At 40.0% G+C, this 21,238-nt stretch overlaps 1 protein-coding gene and 1 long non-coding RNA gene across 2 annotated transcripts; both read right to left on the bottom strand.

Annotated features, from left to right (window-relative positions):
- Positions 1 to 3,504: 3,504 nt before the first annotated feature.
- Positions 3,505 to 10,675, bottom strand: LOC120564464. The gene is made up of 4 exons (XR_005640107.1): positions 10,620 to 10,675; positions 9,665 to 9,720; positions 8,888 to 9,047; positions 3,505 to 3,838 (listed from the first exon to the last, which is right to left on the bottom strand). It is a non-coding gene; the product is annotated as an uncharacterized LOC120564464 (long non-coding RNA).
- Positions 10,676 to 15,873: 5,198 nt separating this feature from the next.
- On the bottom strand, positions 15,874 to 18,805 carry LOC120563420 (gamma-crystallin M2-like). The gene is made up of 3 exons (XM_039807576.1): positions 18,714 to 18,805; positions 16,689 to 16,931; positions 15,874 to 16,190 (listed from the first exon to the last, which is right to left on the bottom strand). The coding sequence occupies exons 1-3, from the start codon at positions 18,741 to 18,743 to the stop codon at positions 15,912 to 15,914; spliced, it is 552 nt and encodes a 183-aa protein (XP_039663510.1). The 5' UTR covers positions 18,744 to 18,805; the 3' UTR covers positions 15,874 to 15,911.
- Positions 18,806 to 21,238: the final 2,433 nt, after the last annotated feature.

The following is a 21,238-nucleotide window of genomic DNA, read 5'->3' on the forward strand; positions in this document are numbered from 1 at the left end:
TCTCTTAGAAACTACAGACAAAGAGCTACAGACTGCAGCGGCTCTGTGTCTCCTTCAGGCCTCTTTGTGTTCATTCTCTGTTCACTTTGTGTTTTCACTCTCTGTTCACTGTGTTTTTAGTTGTTCATTGTGTGCAGCACGCTTTCTGGAACCTGTCCCACTATGACATACATGCATACATACATACATACATGTACATACATACATAGATACATACATACATACATACATACCTACCTATCTACATACATAGATACATACATACATACATACGTAACTAGACTGAAATAGTTCTAGTATCGGCTTGCTTGCTCTAGATCACATGTCAAACTCAAGGGCCGCATATCAATTTAGGCTTACAATAAAGTTTGGCCTCCTAATTGTGCGCCAACTTTTTTCAAAGTGTGATTCCGCGACACTCAAAGCGGATTTGTCAACTATGAGCCTTGGATATTCCCCCAGAAGAAGCAAAGAGTTTTCATATTCAGGCTGTGAAACAGGTTGCTGGGAGTTGGCTGTGTGGCAGCTGCTTTAAAAAAAATTATCTTTGTTTTACTTGATTTGCTAAACTCTATGATGGCTAGAAAGTGTTTTGCTTTTTTAGAGTTTTATGGGGACCAAACTGTAAGTGAGAAGACTATATGAGACATGCAGTAATACAGTCAAAGATATTTAACTTTTTCTCTTAAATAAAAGCATGTCAATAAATTAAACATTTCCATTTCCAGTGTGGCCCTTAGTAAAGGTGAGAGTGACTCTCCTGCTCTACACAATAGATAATTTAAATCTCCACAAGCTAAGATGGTATAAGATCCATTATCTCCGGTGCATCTAAAAGACTTTGATAAGAATGAAAAGACAGTGTAGTTGTATGAAGGACGTTACTCAGACTCAGGCATGGTTTTTCATATAAATAGCTACTACACCACCATTGTTGTTGGCCATTTGTGTACAAAAACGTTTTGTAGGCTTCTAAAAGGAGACCTTCGGAAACAAATGATCCTCGTAGGTGAGTCTGTTAGACATAAGACGGCTGCCAGAAGCAGTTTATTGTGACTTTTGATGGATGTATTGCCTGCTATTTAATGTCATTAAATCACTGAATCTCTCCCAGCTACCTCTGTAACCTGCAATTACAGTGGCAGTCCCACAACATGACAGCAAATCACATGACACGACAGCAAATCACACAACACAACAGAAAATCAAACAACACAACAGCAAATCACTCAACGCGACAGCAAATCACACGACACAACAGCAAATCACACAACACGACAGCAAATCACACAACAGAAAATCAAACAACAACAGCAAATCACACAACGCGACAGCAAATCACACGACACAACAGCAAATCACACAACACAACAGCAAATCACACAACACTTACAGCCACCACAACAGTAACAGCACACAGCAACAGCAAATCACTCACCGCGTGACAGCAAACAACGACACAACAGCAAATCAGTTTGTGCACAATTAGGCTCACCAAAAAGTGCCCTAATCCCTGAGGAACTATGCTACCATTACCTGGTGATTTGCTGTTGAGTCGTGTGATTTGCTGTCTTGTTGTGTGATTTGCTGTCGTGTGATTTGCTGTTGTGTCGTGTGATTTGCTGTTGTGTCGTGTGATTTGCTGTTGTGTCGTGTGATTTGCTGTTGTGTTGTCTGATTTTCTGTTGTGTTGTGTGATTTGCTGTCTTGTCGTGTGATATGCTTTTGTCGTATGATTTGCTGTTGTATCGTGTGATTTGCTGTTGTGTCTTGTGATTTGCTGTTGTGTCGTATGATTTGCTGTCGTATGATTTGTTGTTGTGTCTTGTGATTTGCTGTTGTGTGATTTCCTGTCTTGTTATGGGATTTGCTGTCGTGTGATTTGCTGTTGTGTCGTGTGATTTGCTGTTGTGTCGTGTGATTTGCTGTCTTTTTGTGTGATTTGCTGTCTTTTTGTGTGATTTGCTGTTGTGTCATGTGATTTGCTGTCCTGTTCTGTGATTTGCTGTTGTGTTGTGTGATTTTAATGTTGTGTTATTTACTGTTGTGTAGTGTTATTTGCTGTTGTGTCGTGTGATTTGCTGTTGTGTGATTTGCTGTCTTTTCGTGTGATTTGCTGTCTTGTGTGATTTGCTGTCGTATGATTTGTTGTTGTGTCTTGTGATTTGCTGTTGTGTGATTTCCTGTCTTGTTATGGGATTTGCTGTCGTGTGATTTGCTGTTGTGTCATGTGATTTTCTGTTGTGTTGTGTGATTTTCTGTCTTGTGTGATTTGCTGTCTTGTTGTGTGATTTGCTGTCTTGTCATGTGATTTTCTCTTGTGTGATTTGCTGTTGTGTCGTGTGATTTGCTGTCTTGTTGTGTGATTTGCTGTCTTGTCATGTGATTTGCTGTCTTGTCATGTGATTTGCTGTCTTGTCATGTGATTTGCTGTTGTGTCGTGTGATTTGCTATTGTGTCGTGTGATTTGCTGTTGTGTGATTTGCTGTCTTGTTGTGTGATTTGCTGTTGTGTGATTTGCTGTCTTGTTGTGTGATTTGCTGTTGTGTGATTTGCTGTCTTGTGTGATTTGCTGTCTTGTTGTGTGATTTGCTGTCTTGTCATGTGATTTGCTGTCTTGTTGTGTGATTTGCTGTCTTGTGTGATTTGCTGTCTTGTTGTGTGATTTGCTGTCTTGTTGTGTGATTTGCTGTCTTGTTGTGTGATTTGCTGTTGTGTCGTGTGATTTGCTGTTGTGTCGTGTGGTTCGCTGTCTTGTTGTGTGATTAGCTGTTGTGTGATTTGTTGTCTTGTTGTGTCCCAGCCAACATTTTTATGTGGGGCACATGTGGGTAAAAAGTGGGCAGAATCATGGGCCCCAGGTGGGATTGTCAGATCACACCCATATGGGATTGTCCGCGGGTTCCATGTTGGCCCCAAGCCAATTGCCCATGTGGGTTTAAGGCAGGATTACACCAGGTTTTGGATGGGCCCCAGCTGGGCAAAACAGACAAGACCCATCTTGGTCCCAGCTTTAAGTCCTACGTGGGGCCTACATGGGGACAGTATGGGCTGAAATATGGGTTGCAAGTGGGATTGTCCGCGGGTTCCATGTTGGCCCCAAGCCAATTGCCCATGTGGGTTTAAGGCAGGATTACACCAGGTTTTAGATAGGCCCCAGCTAGGCAAAACAGACAAGACCCATCTTGGTCCTAGCTTTAAGTCCTACATGGGGCCTACATGGGGACAGTATAGGCTGAAATATGGGTTGCAAGTGGGATTGTCCGCGGGTTCCATCTTGGCCCCAAGCCAATTGCCCATGTGGGTTTAAGGCAGGATTACACCAGGTTTTAGGTAGGCCCCAGCTGGGCAAGATATGCTTTAAAAACAATTCTAATTGAGTACTGAGTACAGTTTGAATAAACATCCAACCTAGAGCTGCAACAGTTAATCAAAGAAATAAATTATTAATCACCAACCAGTTTGAGTCAGGCTCTCTCTAATTTAAAAAATGGCCACATTCTCTGATTTCAACTTTTTATTTACGAATATTTTTCTGATAACAGACAAAATGATCAACAGATTCATTGGTAATGAAAATAATTGTTCCAGAAAAACAATGTAACAGTGTGTCAACGTTTTGTCTGTAACTGAAAATATTTTAACAGTCTAACTGTACTTGTACCTGAATACAAATTTTCTGCACTCACTCATATTCCACCACTGCTCAGTACTTTTTAATTTGGCACTGGCTGTCTGGATGCCCTTCGTCCTCCTCTGTCTCTTGCCCCAATGAGCCATTTCGACAGTGCCCTCTCTGCCTCCTGCTGGTTCACCAACGAATTCTTCTTAAGAGCCTCTGTAAAAAAGAATTGGTTGACAGTATGAGCTAGCATTAAAAACATATTCTCTTTAAACACCATTTACAATTAAACAAGGGCCAACTTCAGGGCCATATTGGCAAAAGTATAAAGGATATGATGGATCATCGTTATGGATTTTTAGAACAAGAAAATATTTATGAAGTACTTGAACTTAATACATTTTATTACTCCCTCATAATCATAATTAATACGGTTGGGCATCGAGAATTTCAAATCTGATCATGGGTTCCAAATTTAACATGCGCAAGTTTAGGTTTCCGTAGCGGCCAGGCGCTTGTTGTGTTGCAGCCATGGAGCACAGTAAGCAGTGCTCTAGCGTGGCTTTATTTTGCATTGAAAAAGCCCCGTCAAACTACAACCCACCATTGAATCTAAATAAATCTTTCCTCTTATTTGTGAAATAAGCATGTGACCCGTTTCAACTCCACCCCTCAAAGAATCAGAATCAAGAATCGATAAGAACCGGAATCGAAAGGAAGAATTGGAATCAGAATCGTTAAAATCCAAACGATGCCCAACCCTACTAATTAATATATAATAGCTTTGTGAGGTGTGTACACGTTATCATAAAATAAAATGATGCACATTTTTTCACATTAAAATGCCAAAATGCACTAAAAGCAATAACTGATGAACGAGGCTTCAATGGTACAATGCAGGCTTCAGATTTGAAATGCAAATAGAACCAGCATTATTTGGGTAAACAAAGTTGTTATTTATATGTTGATTTAAGCTTATTTAGTTTTAAAAAATTAGATGAGCAGTTTTCAAAATAGTGCAGTCCAGGACAAAGAGATTCCTTTGCCTTTTTCCTATAATTTACTTTAATTTGAAAATGCCAAGGTGCTCAATACCTTACTGGTGCGTAGTCAAAAAAAAAAAAGATACACAGATACAGGGATTAAAGCAAGAAAAATAATTTCACAGAAAAAAAAACAGGCCATATTACACTTTTTTCTGCCGTAAAGGTCGCTTCCCATAGGTTTTCATGGGCTGCTCAGCCCAACAGCTCTTCTGTTCTCTAACACAGCATTGCAAGTTGTAAGCAGGCTTTAACCTACACAATCTAAATACTTGAGACAAAGAGCATTTTTAAAGGAAAAGAGTGATTTTGAACAGCTTTTCTATTGTCAGTTTGCTTTTATGTAAAGTTTTCAATCTATTAAGCTTAAGACTTATAAAAAATAAACCATCTACTAACTGCTGAGAGGGAATCTAACATTATGATATAGTCTATCCAATGTCTATCCAACTTAAAAAATAACATTTCTATTCTGCCCCTCAGCAGGTAGCATTTGTGCTTTGTCCTCCGGTTGATTCAGTAGCACACAATAGACTGTGCAGGTTAGGCTACAGGTTAAATTTAAGTTTACTTAAACTTACTTTACTTAACGACAATTATGAGATACTTGTACTTTACTTGAGTATTCCTATGTGATACTACTTTATTTTTCCACTCCACTAAATCTCAGACGGAAATATTGTACTTTCTACTCCACTACATTTATTTGACAGCTTTAGTTACTTTTCAGATGAAGATTTGGCGCAAAAGAATATATTTTAATATTCTATTCTTTTGTTTAAATTCTCTGCTCTTTCCTTTTCTTTTTTAAGATTTTCTATGCACTTGAAATGTGCGTTATAAATAGTGTATTATTATTTAAAAAAAAACATTTGATACAATGGTATGATGCAGTAGTTAATAACTTACCCAAAGTATATATAAAGGGCCCAACACTAATGAAGAACAATCAAATCTCTCATGTTTGTTAGTGACACAAGCAAAAAATAAAATATACTTTAATAATATAACACTGCTGCACAATGAGTACTTTTACTTTTGTTACTTTATGTACATTTTGCTGCTATACTAATGTATTTTTACTCTTGTAACATTTTGAATTCAGGACGTTTACTTAATTGAGTATTTTCAGACAGCAGTATTTTTCTGCTTTTACTTAAGAACATGGTTCAAAATTAGCACCATCTACTAGCCAAATGCTGGTAAAATATGTAAGTGGCTGGTAGATTTGCTTCACTCATATGTCGAAAAAACAATGGTAATCTATTGAGTGGCTCGTCAAATTTGAACATTCATTCGCCATTTGGCTGGTGGGAGAAAAAGTTAATTTTGAACCCTGCTTAAGTAGCCTAAAAAGGATCTGAGAAACTGTTACTTTCACCACTCTGTGACTGAAATCACTGCAGTGTGGTCAACGGTCATCTTGGGGTTTAGTAGGAATGCATCCATAGATCTCTTTTTGTGTCACGTTTCTTGTGAGACTCACATGTACTGTGTCGCAACTCACATCACATCGTATTCCTGCACTTTTCTGAAAACAGGCTGGTGGGCGTAGCAAAAGTGGAGACAGGTTCACCTCATAGACAGTATAAGAATAGACCAACAGAACCCGTTGCTCTGGACGGAGACCAGCGAAGGATATTAGAAGCACTTTTCCGGTGAGCGCTGAGCGTTACTGAGCAGCCTCCAACTGAGAGAGACAAAGTAAATGTGATGTGAGCATAGGGCTGGGCGATAAAACGATAACGATATGTATCGCGATAGACACGTAATCAATATCAATAGAAAATGCGTTCGATAAAACGTTCGATAACTTGTTTTTCTTCTTCGGAAGAAACCAGAAGTTGCGAAGCAAGTTTGGTTGCATGAACAAAGGCACTCACTCTCTGGTAACCTAGCAACGTAGGCAGTGACACTCTAACAGCCAATCATGTAACAGTATCAAGTTTGGTTGCGCCACATCGCTGTCTCGTGTTGGATTCTACCATTCTACAATAACAGAACCGGGCGGAGCGAGTAAGTGGAAAGTGAGTGCCGCAGCGCAGCGGAGGAATTGTTGATAAAACAGGAAAAGTCAGTATGGCAGTTTTGGGGATTTTTATAAGTCTGACCGTCGTCCCCACCAACACTACCGCAAACTTGTTTCACCACCTTAGCCAGCTCACACTTTGGAGCACAGCGCGTATTCGCCAGCAACGTCCAACATCTGCAGCTGCTACAACCGCACGCAGCAGACCGCCATGGAGAGGTAATCCTGCATCAGCGCCTTACTAAACGCTACAAAGAAATAACGGAGGCAGACGTGCTGAGCACTGTCCAGAAGCCAGGTTACCAACCTAGCACTAAACCTGCAGAAAATAGTTCTTCTCAGGTTTCAGGTTTCTCTATGTTTATATTTAACACTTTGCACCATTTTATTACACCTTATTAAGCAGTTCTTACTTATTCTTTCTTCACTGTGATTTTAGACTTATGTTTACATTTTAATTATTTGAGTGGTTTCCATGGTTGTGTTGACATTTCTGCTTTTATAACTGAGGGGATTATAATCAGAGGAAAGTTAAGTTTAAAATAAAAATGTTTAAATTTAATATATTTTTCTCCTGGTCCTTATTTAAAATAGGTCATAAAAAATATCAATAATTATCGATATCGACCCATATGAAACACTTATATCGTGATACAGTTTTCAGCCATATCGCCCAGCCCTATGTGAGCAACCTGTCTGAAAGTTGGAAGTCTTATGCAGTCATGAAAACGGGTGAGGGGTGAAAAAGGTGAGAAGGATATTACCCCTCTAGGGGGTTCCGGGGGCATGCTCCCCCGGAAGAAAATTTTAAATATTCCATATTTTAAAGCATCAATCTGATGCATTTTGAGATGCATTTTTTGCCAACCAACAGTGTAATATTTCAATATGCACTAATTAAAGTTAATTTGACTGGCAAAACAATAATAAAAGTCATAATGTTTAAAGACTAAAACGTTTTGGATACATTTTTACTTCTTCCAACCATATGTTAAATTAAGAGTCAATGTAGATTTACATATTACAATAATATCATAATCCATATATATACAATAATATACAAATACAATGAATCATTGTGAAAACTAAACTTCACTACTTCGGCCAGATCATCATCAAAAGAGTGAATTAGTACATTCAAGATTTTGTCCATGTTGATATTAGCTGCTTTATTTACATTTATTAAAAACGTGGCATTGTTTATCTTTTCATATAGCTAGACGTCTAAACTCTGGGACAAGGCCGTTATGTTTAAATACCTGCCATGCTGATTCCAAACAGACAGCTTTGTCAAGGCAGTTTGGGCTTCAGATAGCTTTTACAAATCATGTTCCACTATGAACGTGCACACGCATATTGTTTGTATCACGGTCGGTCAGTAAAGGAACAGTCGCAGTCTTAAAAGGTAGCGGTCGTTGCCGGTAACATACTCATATGACAGAGTGCACGGACCGAAGCTTTGTGACTAGCATCTAATGACTAGCAAGCACCGTCTTACCGCTGCTGCCGTCCAAAACATGCGCTGCAGAAGCACCCGGCTCCCTCAGTTTGAGACACCAAGTGCTAAACAGCTTCCCGTCTACATCCTTTTCCTCTTGTCCTCTATTCATGCCCAGCGCCATTTGTTTTAACTCCTTTCTCAAATAAAGCTGCCTCTATCTACCTCTATGGTATCTACATGCTCCAAGTATGATAAAATTGGCCTCCATTTATTTTAGCCGCGTTAACATTTCGGCAAAGACCCGCCCTACTTTGCATCTGATTGGCTAGAACTCGTTTCATTGGTTGGTGGAAGTTCGATGATTGGTTAAATACATAGACAGTATGGTTAAATCCAGCGCATCAAAACAAATCCCATGTGGAATTTTTAATTTATTTATTTTTCTCAAATAGTCATACGCCCCTCCCACCACTTAAACATTTCTCATCAAATCTACACGATTCATGTAGGTCACCTATTTTGGTTTCAAAACGAAAATTCGCCGAGGGGAGTGATTTTCATGTCTGCATTTTACAGTTCGCACACATCTATTTTTAGTCTCAAATACATGTGAAACACCTGCACAACAAAAGCGCACATTGTAATTTTTTTCCTCTCATTTTCGGGGTGACAGAGTACTTTAATCCCTGCAGATGGAATGCTCTTTAACAAATGATTTTCATTAGTTGAAGAACTATTTACAATTTACTTACCATACACAACGTTGAAAAGACACAAGTCCTTAAACTTCTTTTTCCCGTGACGGCCAAACATGTTATAGTCCAATGCCAGCTCGTTTGACAGAATGTATTTCATCATTCGCCTCGTTGCATCATCTACATTTGTGCCCCCTATATCTGCCACCATGCCAACCTATGGATGAGAGCCAAAAGGAGAAAAAAAGGCTTACATTAACTGCCAAGACAATAAGCTTCAAAGATTTAAAAATTCAGCGAAAAAAGTCAACTAAACATTTGAAGTTGTAGCCTTTGTGTAATTTACTGTAATGTAATACATATTTTTTATTTTGTAGGCTAATGCAAATCAATAAAAAAAAAAAAACTGAATACATTCTGAATACATGTCAAACAAGCTGGAATTGGACTGTTTGGCCGTCACGGGAAAAAGAAGTTTAAGGACTTGTGTCTTTTCAACGTTGTGTATGGTAAGTAAATTGGAGAAGTTCTTCAACTAATGAAAATTATTTGTTAAAGAGCATTCCATCTGCAGGGATTAAAGTACTCTGTCGCCCCGAAAATGAGAGGAAAAAAATTACAATGTGCGCTTTTGTTGTGCAGGTGTTTCACATGTACTTGAGACTAAAAATAGATGTGTGCGAACTGTAAAATGCAGACATGAAAATCACTCCCCTTTCGGCGAAATTTGCCGTTTTGAAACCAAAATAGGTGACCTACATGAATCGTGTGAGCATGAACTGCCAACAGATACATCATGCATATATGGCAAACTATTACATTAAAATTACTCACGTGGCAAAGAAGCACACTTTCCAACAGTGTTTGAAACAACTGTGATCTGGACAAATCTAAATGTGACAGGAAGACAATGGTTGAGAGAAGTCAACAGGAGGAACTTTTTATAATTCCTGTTTTTGCACATTTTTGCGATTTTGTGGAGAAATTTAACATTCCTGACCATTTTACTGCCATTACCACACCATCTTATATTAACTTGAAGAAGTAAATGAGCGATTTTGAAGAAATATGTTTGATAAATCACAACTTTGTTTCATGCACATCAAACACACACACAAAAGTGAATGTATTGCATTTGAGGATTATTTGCAGCAGCGCTGTTGATTGCATAACTTTTGTGGAGACACTGTAATTGCTCCACAGCGGACCCGCAACGCAAGTACACAAACAAAATCCCATTAATAAAATGGAGCCTTCTTGTGTTTGCACTGAGAAAGACAGCATTTTCAGCCTAGAATCATACAAATGCAGCTGAAACGTTTAAACAATTCATGTAATGTAATACTAGCTTCATCACTGCTTACACAGCTTGTTTTATACAATATTACCAAATGTCTTTTAACTAATTCACACAAAACTAAAAGGAAAAAAGCAGCAGAGGCAACAAAAGAGCCGCCAGATGTGGCTGCTGAGCTAATTCAGCTTGCATTTTTGTATTCGAAATTGTTTAAAATACTGCCTCGAAATTGTACTGCCTCGAAATTGTTTATTCTGCCTTTGATTTCGAGAGGGGCTGTATAAAACCAGTAACGTTATGTCGACTAATTAGGTTGATTAGGCCTAACTACTAACATTAGCTAAAGTTAGCTAAAACACTCAACATTAGCGTTAGCCGAGTTCAAACAAGCATTTTTGCAAATTCCCCAGTGTCTTAGTTCACAATACTTCGATAGTAATGATGGTCTAAAACAAGAATTTTACATAATAGAGAGACAGGTATGCTACTCACCAGTGTTGAAAGAACGCTGCTGCTGCTGCGGAGTCGGACTGCTGCTCTACTCTGCTGCTCTCGGCGCTGATCCGTAGAAATTCAAAATAAAAGCGCGCAGTGTGACCGTTACATTATGTTGCAATACGCATGCGTATAAACTAAACTCTTAATTTTGAAAAGCCTGGCCAGCGTCTGCCTTTGTCAAAAACAATGTTTCTGCTCATAAACTGTGGAGCAATGAATATGCCAGCACATGTCGTCAACAACAACAAAAACAACAACAGATTAATAATTCACAAAAAATGACAGGGTGATCTTGGATCTTCTGAAATGTTTTTAAGAAACATAGTCAAATTAAAACAAAAACCTTGTCCCCTGAAAAATAATAACTAATTTTTATTAAAAAATAGACTATTAATATTATTTTTTCCCATATAATATATATATATATATATATTTTTTTTTTATTCTTCTCTTAGTAAGGTAATACAATTATTACTGTGAAAATCTATAGGCTATCCAGTGGCTTAGGGATATGCTGTTGTAGACCTGCCTGGCCATTCCATTCCGCCCCACAGAACTGCAGCTGCTTACTTATTTTGTGTTTTTTTTCCCCGCAATGTGTGATAGATGTGTCAAAGGTAAGAGAGCACTAAAATTCTCAAACCATTCACCAGCAATCTGTCTACAGTTTGATCAGGTCTGTGCCAGCCACAGAGCCAGCTCTCCTTACAAGCCTGTCCAACCACAGCATACAAGATAATACTGATGACAATGCTGTCATGTTGTTTTGCAAGTTCGACTGTAATATTGACTGTATGAATACAGAGCAATCCAGTCTCAGTCGGTCCAACAAAGATTCAGGCGCATTTCCCCTTGTTACAGCACACCTGACTTCTGCTGCTTTCATGTCTACAGTCACAGAGTTATTAAGAAGGAAAATATAGCCTGTAGATTTTAATCAGGGTTTATACCCTGTTTTATTCTGAACTGAGAATGCTTCACATGTCCATGTATCATCATTTCTGTATTTACGTTAATTATGATTATAAATGATAGTCCACCAATGTTTAACTGGGATTTTGATGTTTTTAAGATGCAAACAATAAATGCAACAGAGTTCAGCAGAAAAAAAAACACATAAAAAAACACAGCATTAGAAAGCTGTCTAACCTTTGGCCAGTACTGCTTGAACACCCTTTGTGCTCTAAAAAAAGAGGAAAATGTTTCCCCAATATGTACATGCATCAAATTTGGTTTGTCAAATCTTGGGGCCAAGTGTGTACCCAAAATTTGGGGTCCGAACTGCAGCCCTTTAAATGTTTACAAAATGTGTGCAAATTTGGGGTGAGCATAACTGTAGAAAATACAAAAAATAAAATTACTAAAGCAACATGGGTCCCAAAAATTATTACCAAGGTCCACCCCAATGCCGACTTTGCCCAATTAGGTCCCTTGTGGGGCCCATAGAGTAGGCCCACATAGGCTTACCATGTGGGGCCCATGTTACTGGAACAACATGGGCCCCAAATATTATTACCAAGTTCCACCCCATGCCGATTTTGCCCAATTAGGTCCCTTGTGGGGCCCATATAGTAGACCCACATGGGCTTCCCATGTGGGGCACATGTTACAGAACCCACATGGGGTCCACATAACTTGCCTACTTCCAGCCACTGCCCACTTAGCCCAATCTTATCCCTTACAGGGCCCACATGGTCAGCCCACATGGGCTTCCCATGTGGGCCCATGTTGAAAGAACCATATGGGGCCCAAGAAATGATACCCAGTTCCACCCCATGCCCACCCTGCCCACTTATATCCCCTATGGGGCCCTTAGAGTTGGCCCACATGGGCTTTCCATGTGGGGCTCATGTTAGGTAACCCATATGGGGCCCACACAACTCGCCTACTTCCATCCCATGCCCACTCTGCCCACTTATATCCCATATGGGGCCCTTAGAGTTGGCCCACATGGGCTTTCCATGTGGGGCTCATGTTAGGTAACCCATATGGGGCCCACACAACTCGCCTACTTCCATCCCATGCCCACTCTGCCCACTTATATCCCCTATGGGGCCCTTAGAGTTGGCCCACATGGGCTTTCCATGTGGGGCTCATGTTAGGTAACCCACATGGGGCCCACATAAATTGCCTACTTCCATCCCATGCCCACTTTGCCCGCTCATATCCCATATGGGGCCCAGACAATTTGCCCAGTTCAAGCCCATGCCCACTTGGTACCCATGCAGCCCCTTTGTAACCCATATGGGGCCCACATGTACATGTTGGCTGGGGTGATTTGCTGTCTTGTCATGTGATTTGCTGTTGTGTCGTGTGATTTGCTGTCTTGTTGTATGATTAGCTTTTGTGTGATTTGCTGTCTTGTCATGTGATTTGCTGTCTTGTCATGTGATTTGCTGTTGTGTCGTGTGATTCGCTGTCTTGTCATGTGATTTGCTGTTGTGTCGTGTGATTTGCTGTCTTGTTGTATGATTTGCTGTTGTGTTGTGGTGGATTGCTATTGTGGTTTGCACTTCACGTCCTGCATACCGCTCCCGACTAGCCAAAAGTAGGAGCTGAAGAATCAGTGCCAACAAGCAGTCATCATCTACCACACATTGAAGCTTTGCCTGCTGCCGCAGAGAGACAGACACGGCCCCCCACACCAGAGACAACCAGCTGATGAAAGTTCTGACTGTCGTCATCCCTTCATTTATCCATCCACCCATTTAAGTAGGTCAGAACCTTTGTTTGCCTGAGAACCAGGTTTGATGCTCTGCGTTGTGTGGGAAAGAGCCTTCAGACATTAATCTCCCGTAGACAAGCTGCTGCCCATCGTGTCTCATTATGCATAGGTTTCTTCATTCATTGTTTGCCATTATTGTGTTAATTCTGTGTTGGTTTCCATTCATTCCTTTCTATCATTCACTTATTCCAATTTAGTAGTGTATATTCTTAGGTAATTAAATCCTTAATTTAGATAGAACCTGATTATGTAGGTTTGAGAATGTGAAGTATTAATGAGCCACTGTTCTTACTATAATGTGAGACTGAAAAGGCATTGTTATCTGCTTCTCGTTATTGAGATGGTCCCTGAATTTATTTGTTCTGAACATGAAACAACTTCTGCTAATAACCACACAGAGTGCATATGATATATTATATATTAATTAATGTCAATTACTTAAGTACCCATATACGCTACACATAGGTGTCCCATGTGAGGCATTATTTACAAGCTGTTAGTACTTCACACAAACTTCACATTTATCAAGCGTTCAAATCAACTTTAGTGGCTGTGTTGTTCACTGAGCTGTTTCCATAGTTACCAAACAAAGCTTGAGCCCAGCTGCGAAATCAGCTGAGAGCGAAAGACCACTGTGATAAACGAACAACAGAAAATCTTCTTTCAGACACGCTATAATTAAGAGCTGAATAACAAGTGTTATTTAATGTTTATTTACTCTGGGTAATTTCCTAAAAAAGAATAAGAGAACCTGATAATGTGAGTTTGTAATTGTGATGTATAAACAAGCTGCTGTCCACTAAGAATTTAAACTCACTGTAGCAGATTGTCCTTTCAATTTATCAGACTGAGCAGGCATGGTTATCCGCTTCTCATTATTATGTTAGATGGTGCCTCAAATTTATTATTTGTTTAAAACATGAAACAACTTCTGCTGATAACCCACAGAGTGCATATGATATATTAAATATTAATTAATGTCAATTAATTAAGTACCCATATACGCTACAGATTAGTGTTACCTTTCATTGGTCAATATATATTATATATTGGGTTTTTATTACAAAATGTGGCAGATAATTACATAATGCGGGTGTTATAACATAATATGTTGGTATTACATAATTCCTTGTTACAAGGTAGATGATGAAAAGTAGAGGACCCAAGACAGACCTCTGGGGAACACCGTTGGTGACTGGGGAGAGCTGTGACAAGATGAGATGTGTGAAATCTGCAAACTTGTTTATTTCTGTTGTCATTTTCAGCCGTAACTGTAACATTTAAAGTTTTTCAACTTTTCTGTTAAATATTAGGACTTTTTTCTCAAAGTATTACTTTCATCTACAAAATGTTCCAACTTTTTCTATAAAGATATATTGTTAAACACAGAGGTCCACCCTTAACCCGACTCCTCCAGATGGATCGCTTCGCATTTGCTTGGCATATCCATCTGGGAACTTTCCATTGGAGAACTTTTGGGAAGGGGCGAAAATCCTGGTTAGCTGATTGGATAAACCATCTGTCTATCACCACCTATAGTTGGTGATAGACGGGCCAAATCAACCAATCAGATCAAACTCTAGTTGGGAGATGAGCAAAAACATCTTTTCCTCCAGGAAAAGACTCCAGTGACGTTTTTTGCTCTTCTTTGAATGAAGGAATACTTTCTAATTCAGATAAAACTTGCTGCGATAGCTACGCTCATCTCATCCGTGGAAGCTGCCACGTTGTTTAGACTGAACAGTCGCTTCTCATTGCGTCACACTTAAACCCGAATCAAAACCAACGCTGATTGGTCGGTCGTTTGGCGAACAGCTCCAAATTTTCTCTATCTCAAGATGCCAGACTGGAAAAGTGGAGCTTGCGAGATCAGGACGGTCTCACGAGGCTAGTCTACCCTATCCTCATTAGAATATTCCAACTTTACTTTTCAAAATATTCGTTTACAACACGTTTATTTCTGCCATGAACTTTGGATTTTTAAGATTGATTAATGACTAAATTAATGATAAATTCATCAGTAACGTTACAGTGCAGGTAGTTACTGCCCAGATCTAACTAAATAATGAAACAGATACTTGAGTGAAACTGAAAGTCAAAATTTATTGTTTCTCTGGTGTTGACAGTGTTTAGAAGTAAGAGTTAACAATGAACATCAATCTAAATCATCTGTTTTCACCTTCCTGAGGAAATAAAATCACTGCAGTCTTTCTTTTTGTCTTTACTTTGGTGTTTATCTGTCTTTATTATGGCTAAATTTAACTGCAAAGACCGATAGACTTCTTTTATCAGCTAAACTTAACTCTTGACCTTTTGTCGGCTAAACTTAATTGTCACTTAAAGGGTCAGCAGTCGTCGTGATTTCTTAAGATATACAAATTGTTTTTATGAGAATGTGTTGGTATTTGTCTCTACACCAAGTCAGTGTTTTATTGATACCAAATAATGACATTAAATATCAGTTTTCACCTTCCTGAGGAAATAAAATCACCTTTAGATTAACAGACGAGACAGTAAACTGTGCTAGGTCAAAGATAGCTTTATTGATATGGTGTCAGAGTTTAGTAGTAGTCGTCCCTGATGCGCCTCATGCTCATCCACCTCATGCCGCTCATGCCCATGTTGCTGAAGTTCCTGTACTCTCCGGGCCTCATGTACATCATCCTGCCTCTGTACTGGGGCTGCTCGTACATCAGCCAGTGGCCGTCCATCACATGGCAGGACATGCAGTTGGACATGCGGTAACGGTCCATGACGTTGTCACAGTCCTCCATCAGCTCGTGCATCTGGCCTCCGAAGTTCTCCCTCTCGTAGATCCTCATCCTGTAGGAGCCACGGTGCTGAAAAACATCCACAAACAGTCATCAGTACTTTAGGAAGTGATTATGATGGCCTTTCTATCCATTTTATCTCTATGGAGTTAACTCTGTATGTGCAGATAAACAAGTGTTTGGCTTCCATCTGTAGGAGCAGCCGAAGTCTGTGTTTAGCATCATGTGGCAGATCTCAAACCATAACGCCAGAGCAGGGGGAATGAGAGGGGGAAACGCCAGAGCAGGGGGAATGAGAGGGGGAAACACTAGAGCAGGGGGAATGAGAGGGGGAAACGCCAGAGCAAGGGGAATGAGAGCGGGAACACCAGAGCAGGGGGAATGAGAGGGGGGAACGTAGCAGAAGATATTCCTTTTTAAACCAAACTGTATTGGTGGAGACGTTGCCTGAGTTTCAGGGTTTCTGAGTTTTCGTGTTACCGTTCCAGGTTACGTTTTTTTTGTTAAATAAATTAAATGAAATAACAATGCGAGCGTTGTGTGTGCGGTGATGGTTTGTGTGGTTACCATGGGGATCATGCGGCAGGACCTGATGCAGTCGCTCATTCCCATCATGCTCTGGTAGTCGGAGTACTCGCCCCTCTTCAGGAAGTACTGGTTGCCCATGAAGTTGGTGCGGTCGTAGACCATGAAGCAGCCTCTCTCCACCCTGCAGGAGTGACACCTGCTCAGGTAGGAGGACATGTCAGCGCAGTCGCTGCTGCACTCGTAGGAACGACCCTGGAAGTTCCTGTCCTCGTAGAAGACGACCTGAACACAGTTAGAGAGAACGTCATCACAGGAGGAGTTTCAAACACAGTTAGAGAAGTCTGTAGAAATATGGGACAATATTCTGTTAATAGGAAGGCATGTTCTGTTATGAATTGTCACAGGTGTTTTTCCATATTTAGATTTTTGGATGAGCAGAAATGTCCTTTAATGTCCTATAGAGGATGTACTTTAAATTTAGAGACTTTTCCGTATTTGGATTGACAGAAAATTGATTTTCTGCAAGGAAATTATCCGTTTTTCTACTGATTTTTTTCTTACAGTGTATATGGGCAATAATAACTTCTATTAACAACAATCTCATGCAAAATGACAAAATCTTGACAAAATCAGTTAGACAAAGATTCTCTATAACTAAAACATCTGATTGAGACATCCGATCTGACTGGCTGATGGAGTCTGAGTCACAATGTCTTATCAACAGACATGTTTATTACATTGTTAGGATTATGAGGCTGTATGCAAAAGTTGATGCTAATCATTGTTAAACCATCAGTTAGTGTCCACTAAAAGTTCTGACAGATTATTATTCTGTCTGACAACATAATGGAAAGGATCCCTACAGAGATAGACCTTTTAGTTAAAGAGTAAGATCCTTTTAGTTTAACATGAAACAGACCCCAAATCACCATCACCAAACCCACCAGACTCCATGTAAATAATCAGGACTTGTATCATCGTAAAACACACTTCATTCAAACTAAATAAAACTACCAAAAGCCGTCTTGGTTCATCTTTCCACTGTTCCAACAATCGCCACTCTGGTTTGGTTGAAATAAACCCTTAATTCACCCATTTACATGTGGAGATATGCTGGCTCTATACACGCTAAAAGTCCTGATTATTTACATGGTGTCTGGTGGAGATATGCTGGCTCTATACATGCTAAAAGTCCTGATTATTTACATGGAGTCTGGTGGAAATATGCTGGCTCTATACACGCTAAAAGTCCTGATTATTTACATGGTGTCTGGTGGAGATATGCTGGCTCTATACACGCTAAAAGTCCTGATTATTTACCTGGAGTCTGGTGGAGATATGCTGGCTCTATACACGCTAAAAGTCCTGATTATTTACATGGAGTCTGGTGGAGATATGCTGGCTCTATACATGCTAAAAATCCTGATTATTTACATGGAGTCTGGTGGAGATATGCTGGCTCTATACATGCTAAAAGTCCTGATTATTTACATGGAGTCTGGTGGAAATATGCTGGCTATATACACGCTAAAAGTCCTGATTATTTACATGGAGTCTGGTGGAAATATGCTGGTTCTATACACACTAAAAGTCCTGATTATTTACATGGAGTCTGGTGGAAATATGCTGGCTCTATACATGCTAAAAGTCCTGATTATTTACATGGAGTCTGGTGGAGATATGCTGGCTCTATACATGCTAAAAGTCCTGATTATTTACATGGAGTCTGGTGGAAATATGCTGGCTATATACACGCTAAAAGTCCTGATTATTTACATGGAGTCTGGTGGAGATATGCTGGCTCTATACACGCTAAAAGTCCTGATTATTTAAATGGAGTCTGGTGGAAATATGCTGGTTCTATACATGCTAAAAGTCCTGATTATTTACATGGAGTCTGGTGGGTTTGGTGAGGTTATTTTAAGTGATTTTAACAAGTGTAATGAACCCTAAAGTGATATTCTGTCCTGATTCTTGTTGCTGTCAGGCGTAGAGAGTTTGTTTTGATAATCTGTCTTTGATACTCACGCATGTTTGGGAGAAGTGATGCATGCTGGGACTTACCCTGCTCATCATGTTGTCGGTGGCGGACATGTTGTCGGCGTGTGGTTGTCTTGCTGCTGTGCGCTGACGGAGGTTTACTGCCTGCACACCTGAGTGAGCTCGCAGCTTTTATACACCTGAGCATGACTCGCTGCTTTATGTGTCAAAGCGCTGAGTCAGCACTCTGACACACAAAGCCGCCTCTTTGAAAGGGTTAACAAAGACGAGAGGCCTTCAGCCGCGGCTTTCACCAACAACATGCAGCACTTTGTTAACTCTGTTAACCCCCGAACTACACACACACGCATGTACACACACACACACACTCGCACAAACACGCATGCACACACACACCAGGGTTCATACGCATTTTAACCAATACTTTTTGGCATATTTCCATGACTATGTGTTCCTGAAAATATCAGTCGACATTCTCCAATAACAATACCAATGTGTGTTAAAGTTCCATGACTTTTACAAAACCTTTCCAGGCCTGGAATTAGCATTTTTCAAATTCCATAACTTTTCCAGGTTTTTTCAAAACGTATGAACCCTGACACACACACATGCACACACACGCGCACACACACACGCGCACGCACGCGCACGCACACACTGACACGCACGAGCTCACACGCACACACACACACACACACACACACATGAGCACACAAACATGCACGTACGCACGCACACACAGACACACAGAAGCACACACGCACGCACACACACGCATGCATGCACACACACACGCATGCACGCACGTACTCACACACACACACCTGACTGCAGGCTGCACGCAGAAACACACACACACGCCTGACTGCAGGCCGTGTTAGGGTTGAAGAGGTTAGCATCACATGACAAAAACAACAAAAACCTGAAAAAAAGTGGAAAAAACAACCGAAGAAAATGTCAAAAACCTCTGAAAAAGTTGTTAAACAAAGTTCACAGTCTTTTGATTTATTTTCATGTGTTCATATTCCAGTTAATGAATGTTTTTAGATAGTTTATAATCTTTTGGTCATTGACAGAAACAGAAACACGGGAACTAAAAGCAGGATGAAATGGTTAAAAGACGTTTGGTAACCACTTTAGTTTCCTGTTAACATTTGAAGAATTTAACACAAAGTACAAAGTATCTCCGCCAAGAAAAGAATACGGGAAAATCTGTAGAGCAGCTCAGAATGACCCAAAACAGCATGTTGTGTTCAGGGTTGGTACCTTCTCACCTTGTTTAAAAGTTGGTGAGGTCAGTTTGTTAGATGAAAGGTGAAACACTAAAACTACCAGACTTCAACACAAGGTTATAAATACTGAAAGATCAACGGAGAATCTCCAGAAGATATGTGTTGGTATCCCTGTTAGTGTTAACGCTATACCCTGTTAGTGTTAACACTGTACCCTGTTAGTGTTAACGCTGTACCCTGTTAGTGTTAACGCTGTACCCTGTTAGTGTTAACTCTGTACCCTGTTAGTTTTAACGCTATACCCTGTTAGTGTTAACGCTGTACCCTGTTAGTGTTAACGCTGTACCCTGTTAGTGTTAACGCTGTACCCTGTTAGTGTTAACGCTATACCCTGTTAGTGTTAACGCTGTACCCTGTTAGTGTTAACGCTGTACCCTGTTAGTGTTAACGCTATACCCTGTTAGTGTTAACACTGTACCCTGTTAGTGTTAACTGTACCCTGTTAGTGTTAACGCTGTACCCTGTTAGTGTTAACGCTGTACCCTGTTAGTGTTAACTCTATACCCTGTTAGTGTTAACGCTATACCCTGTTAGTGTTAACGCTGTACCCTGTTAGTGTTAATTCTGTACCCTGTTAGTGTTAACTCTATACCCTGTTAGTGTTAACGCTGTACCCCGTTAGTGTTAACGCTATACCCTGTAAGTGTTAACTCTGTACCCTGTTAGTGTTAACGCTATACCCTGTTAGTGTTAACTCTGTACCCTGTTAGTGTTAACTCTGTACCCTGTTAGTGTTAACGCTATACCCTGTTAGTGTTAACGCTGTACCCTGTTAGTGTTAACTCTGTACCCTGTTAGTGTTAACGCTGTACCCTGTTAGTGTTAACGCTATACCCTGTTAGTGTTAACGCTGTACACTGTTAGTGTTAACTCTGTACCCTGTTAGTGTTAACGCTATACCCTGTTAGTGTTAACTGTACCCTGTTAGTGTTAACGCTGTACCCTGTTAGTGTTAACGCTGTACCCTGTTAGTGTTAACGCTATACCCTGTTAGTGTTAACGCTGTACCCTGTTAGTGTTAACGCTATACCCTGTTAGTTTTAACTCTATACCCTGTTAGTGTTAACTCTGTACCCTGTTAGTGTTAACTGTACCCTGTTAGTGTTAACTGTACCCTGTTAGTGTTAACGCTGTACCCTGTTAGTGTTAACGCTGTACCCTGTTAGTGTTAACGATATACCCTGTTAGTGTTAACTCTATACCCTGTTAGTGTTAACTCTGTACCCTGTTAGTGTTAACTGTACCCTGTTAGTGTTAACTGTACCCTGTTAGTGTTAACGCTATACCCTGTTAGTG

Source organism: Perca fluviatilis, chromosome 8, assembly GCF_010015445.1.
Source record: "Perca fluviatilis chromosome 8, GENO_Pfluv_1.0, whole genome shotgun sequence".
Classification (NCBI taxonomy): Eukaryota; Metazoa; Chordata; class Actinopteri; order Perciformes; family Percidae; genus Perca; species Perca fluviatilis.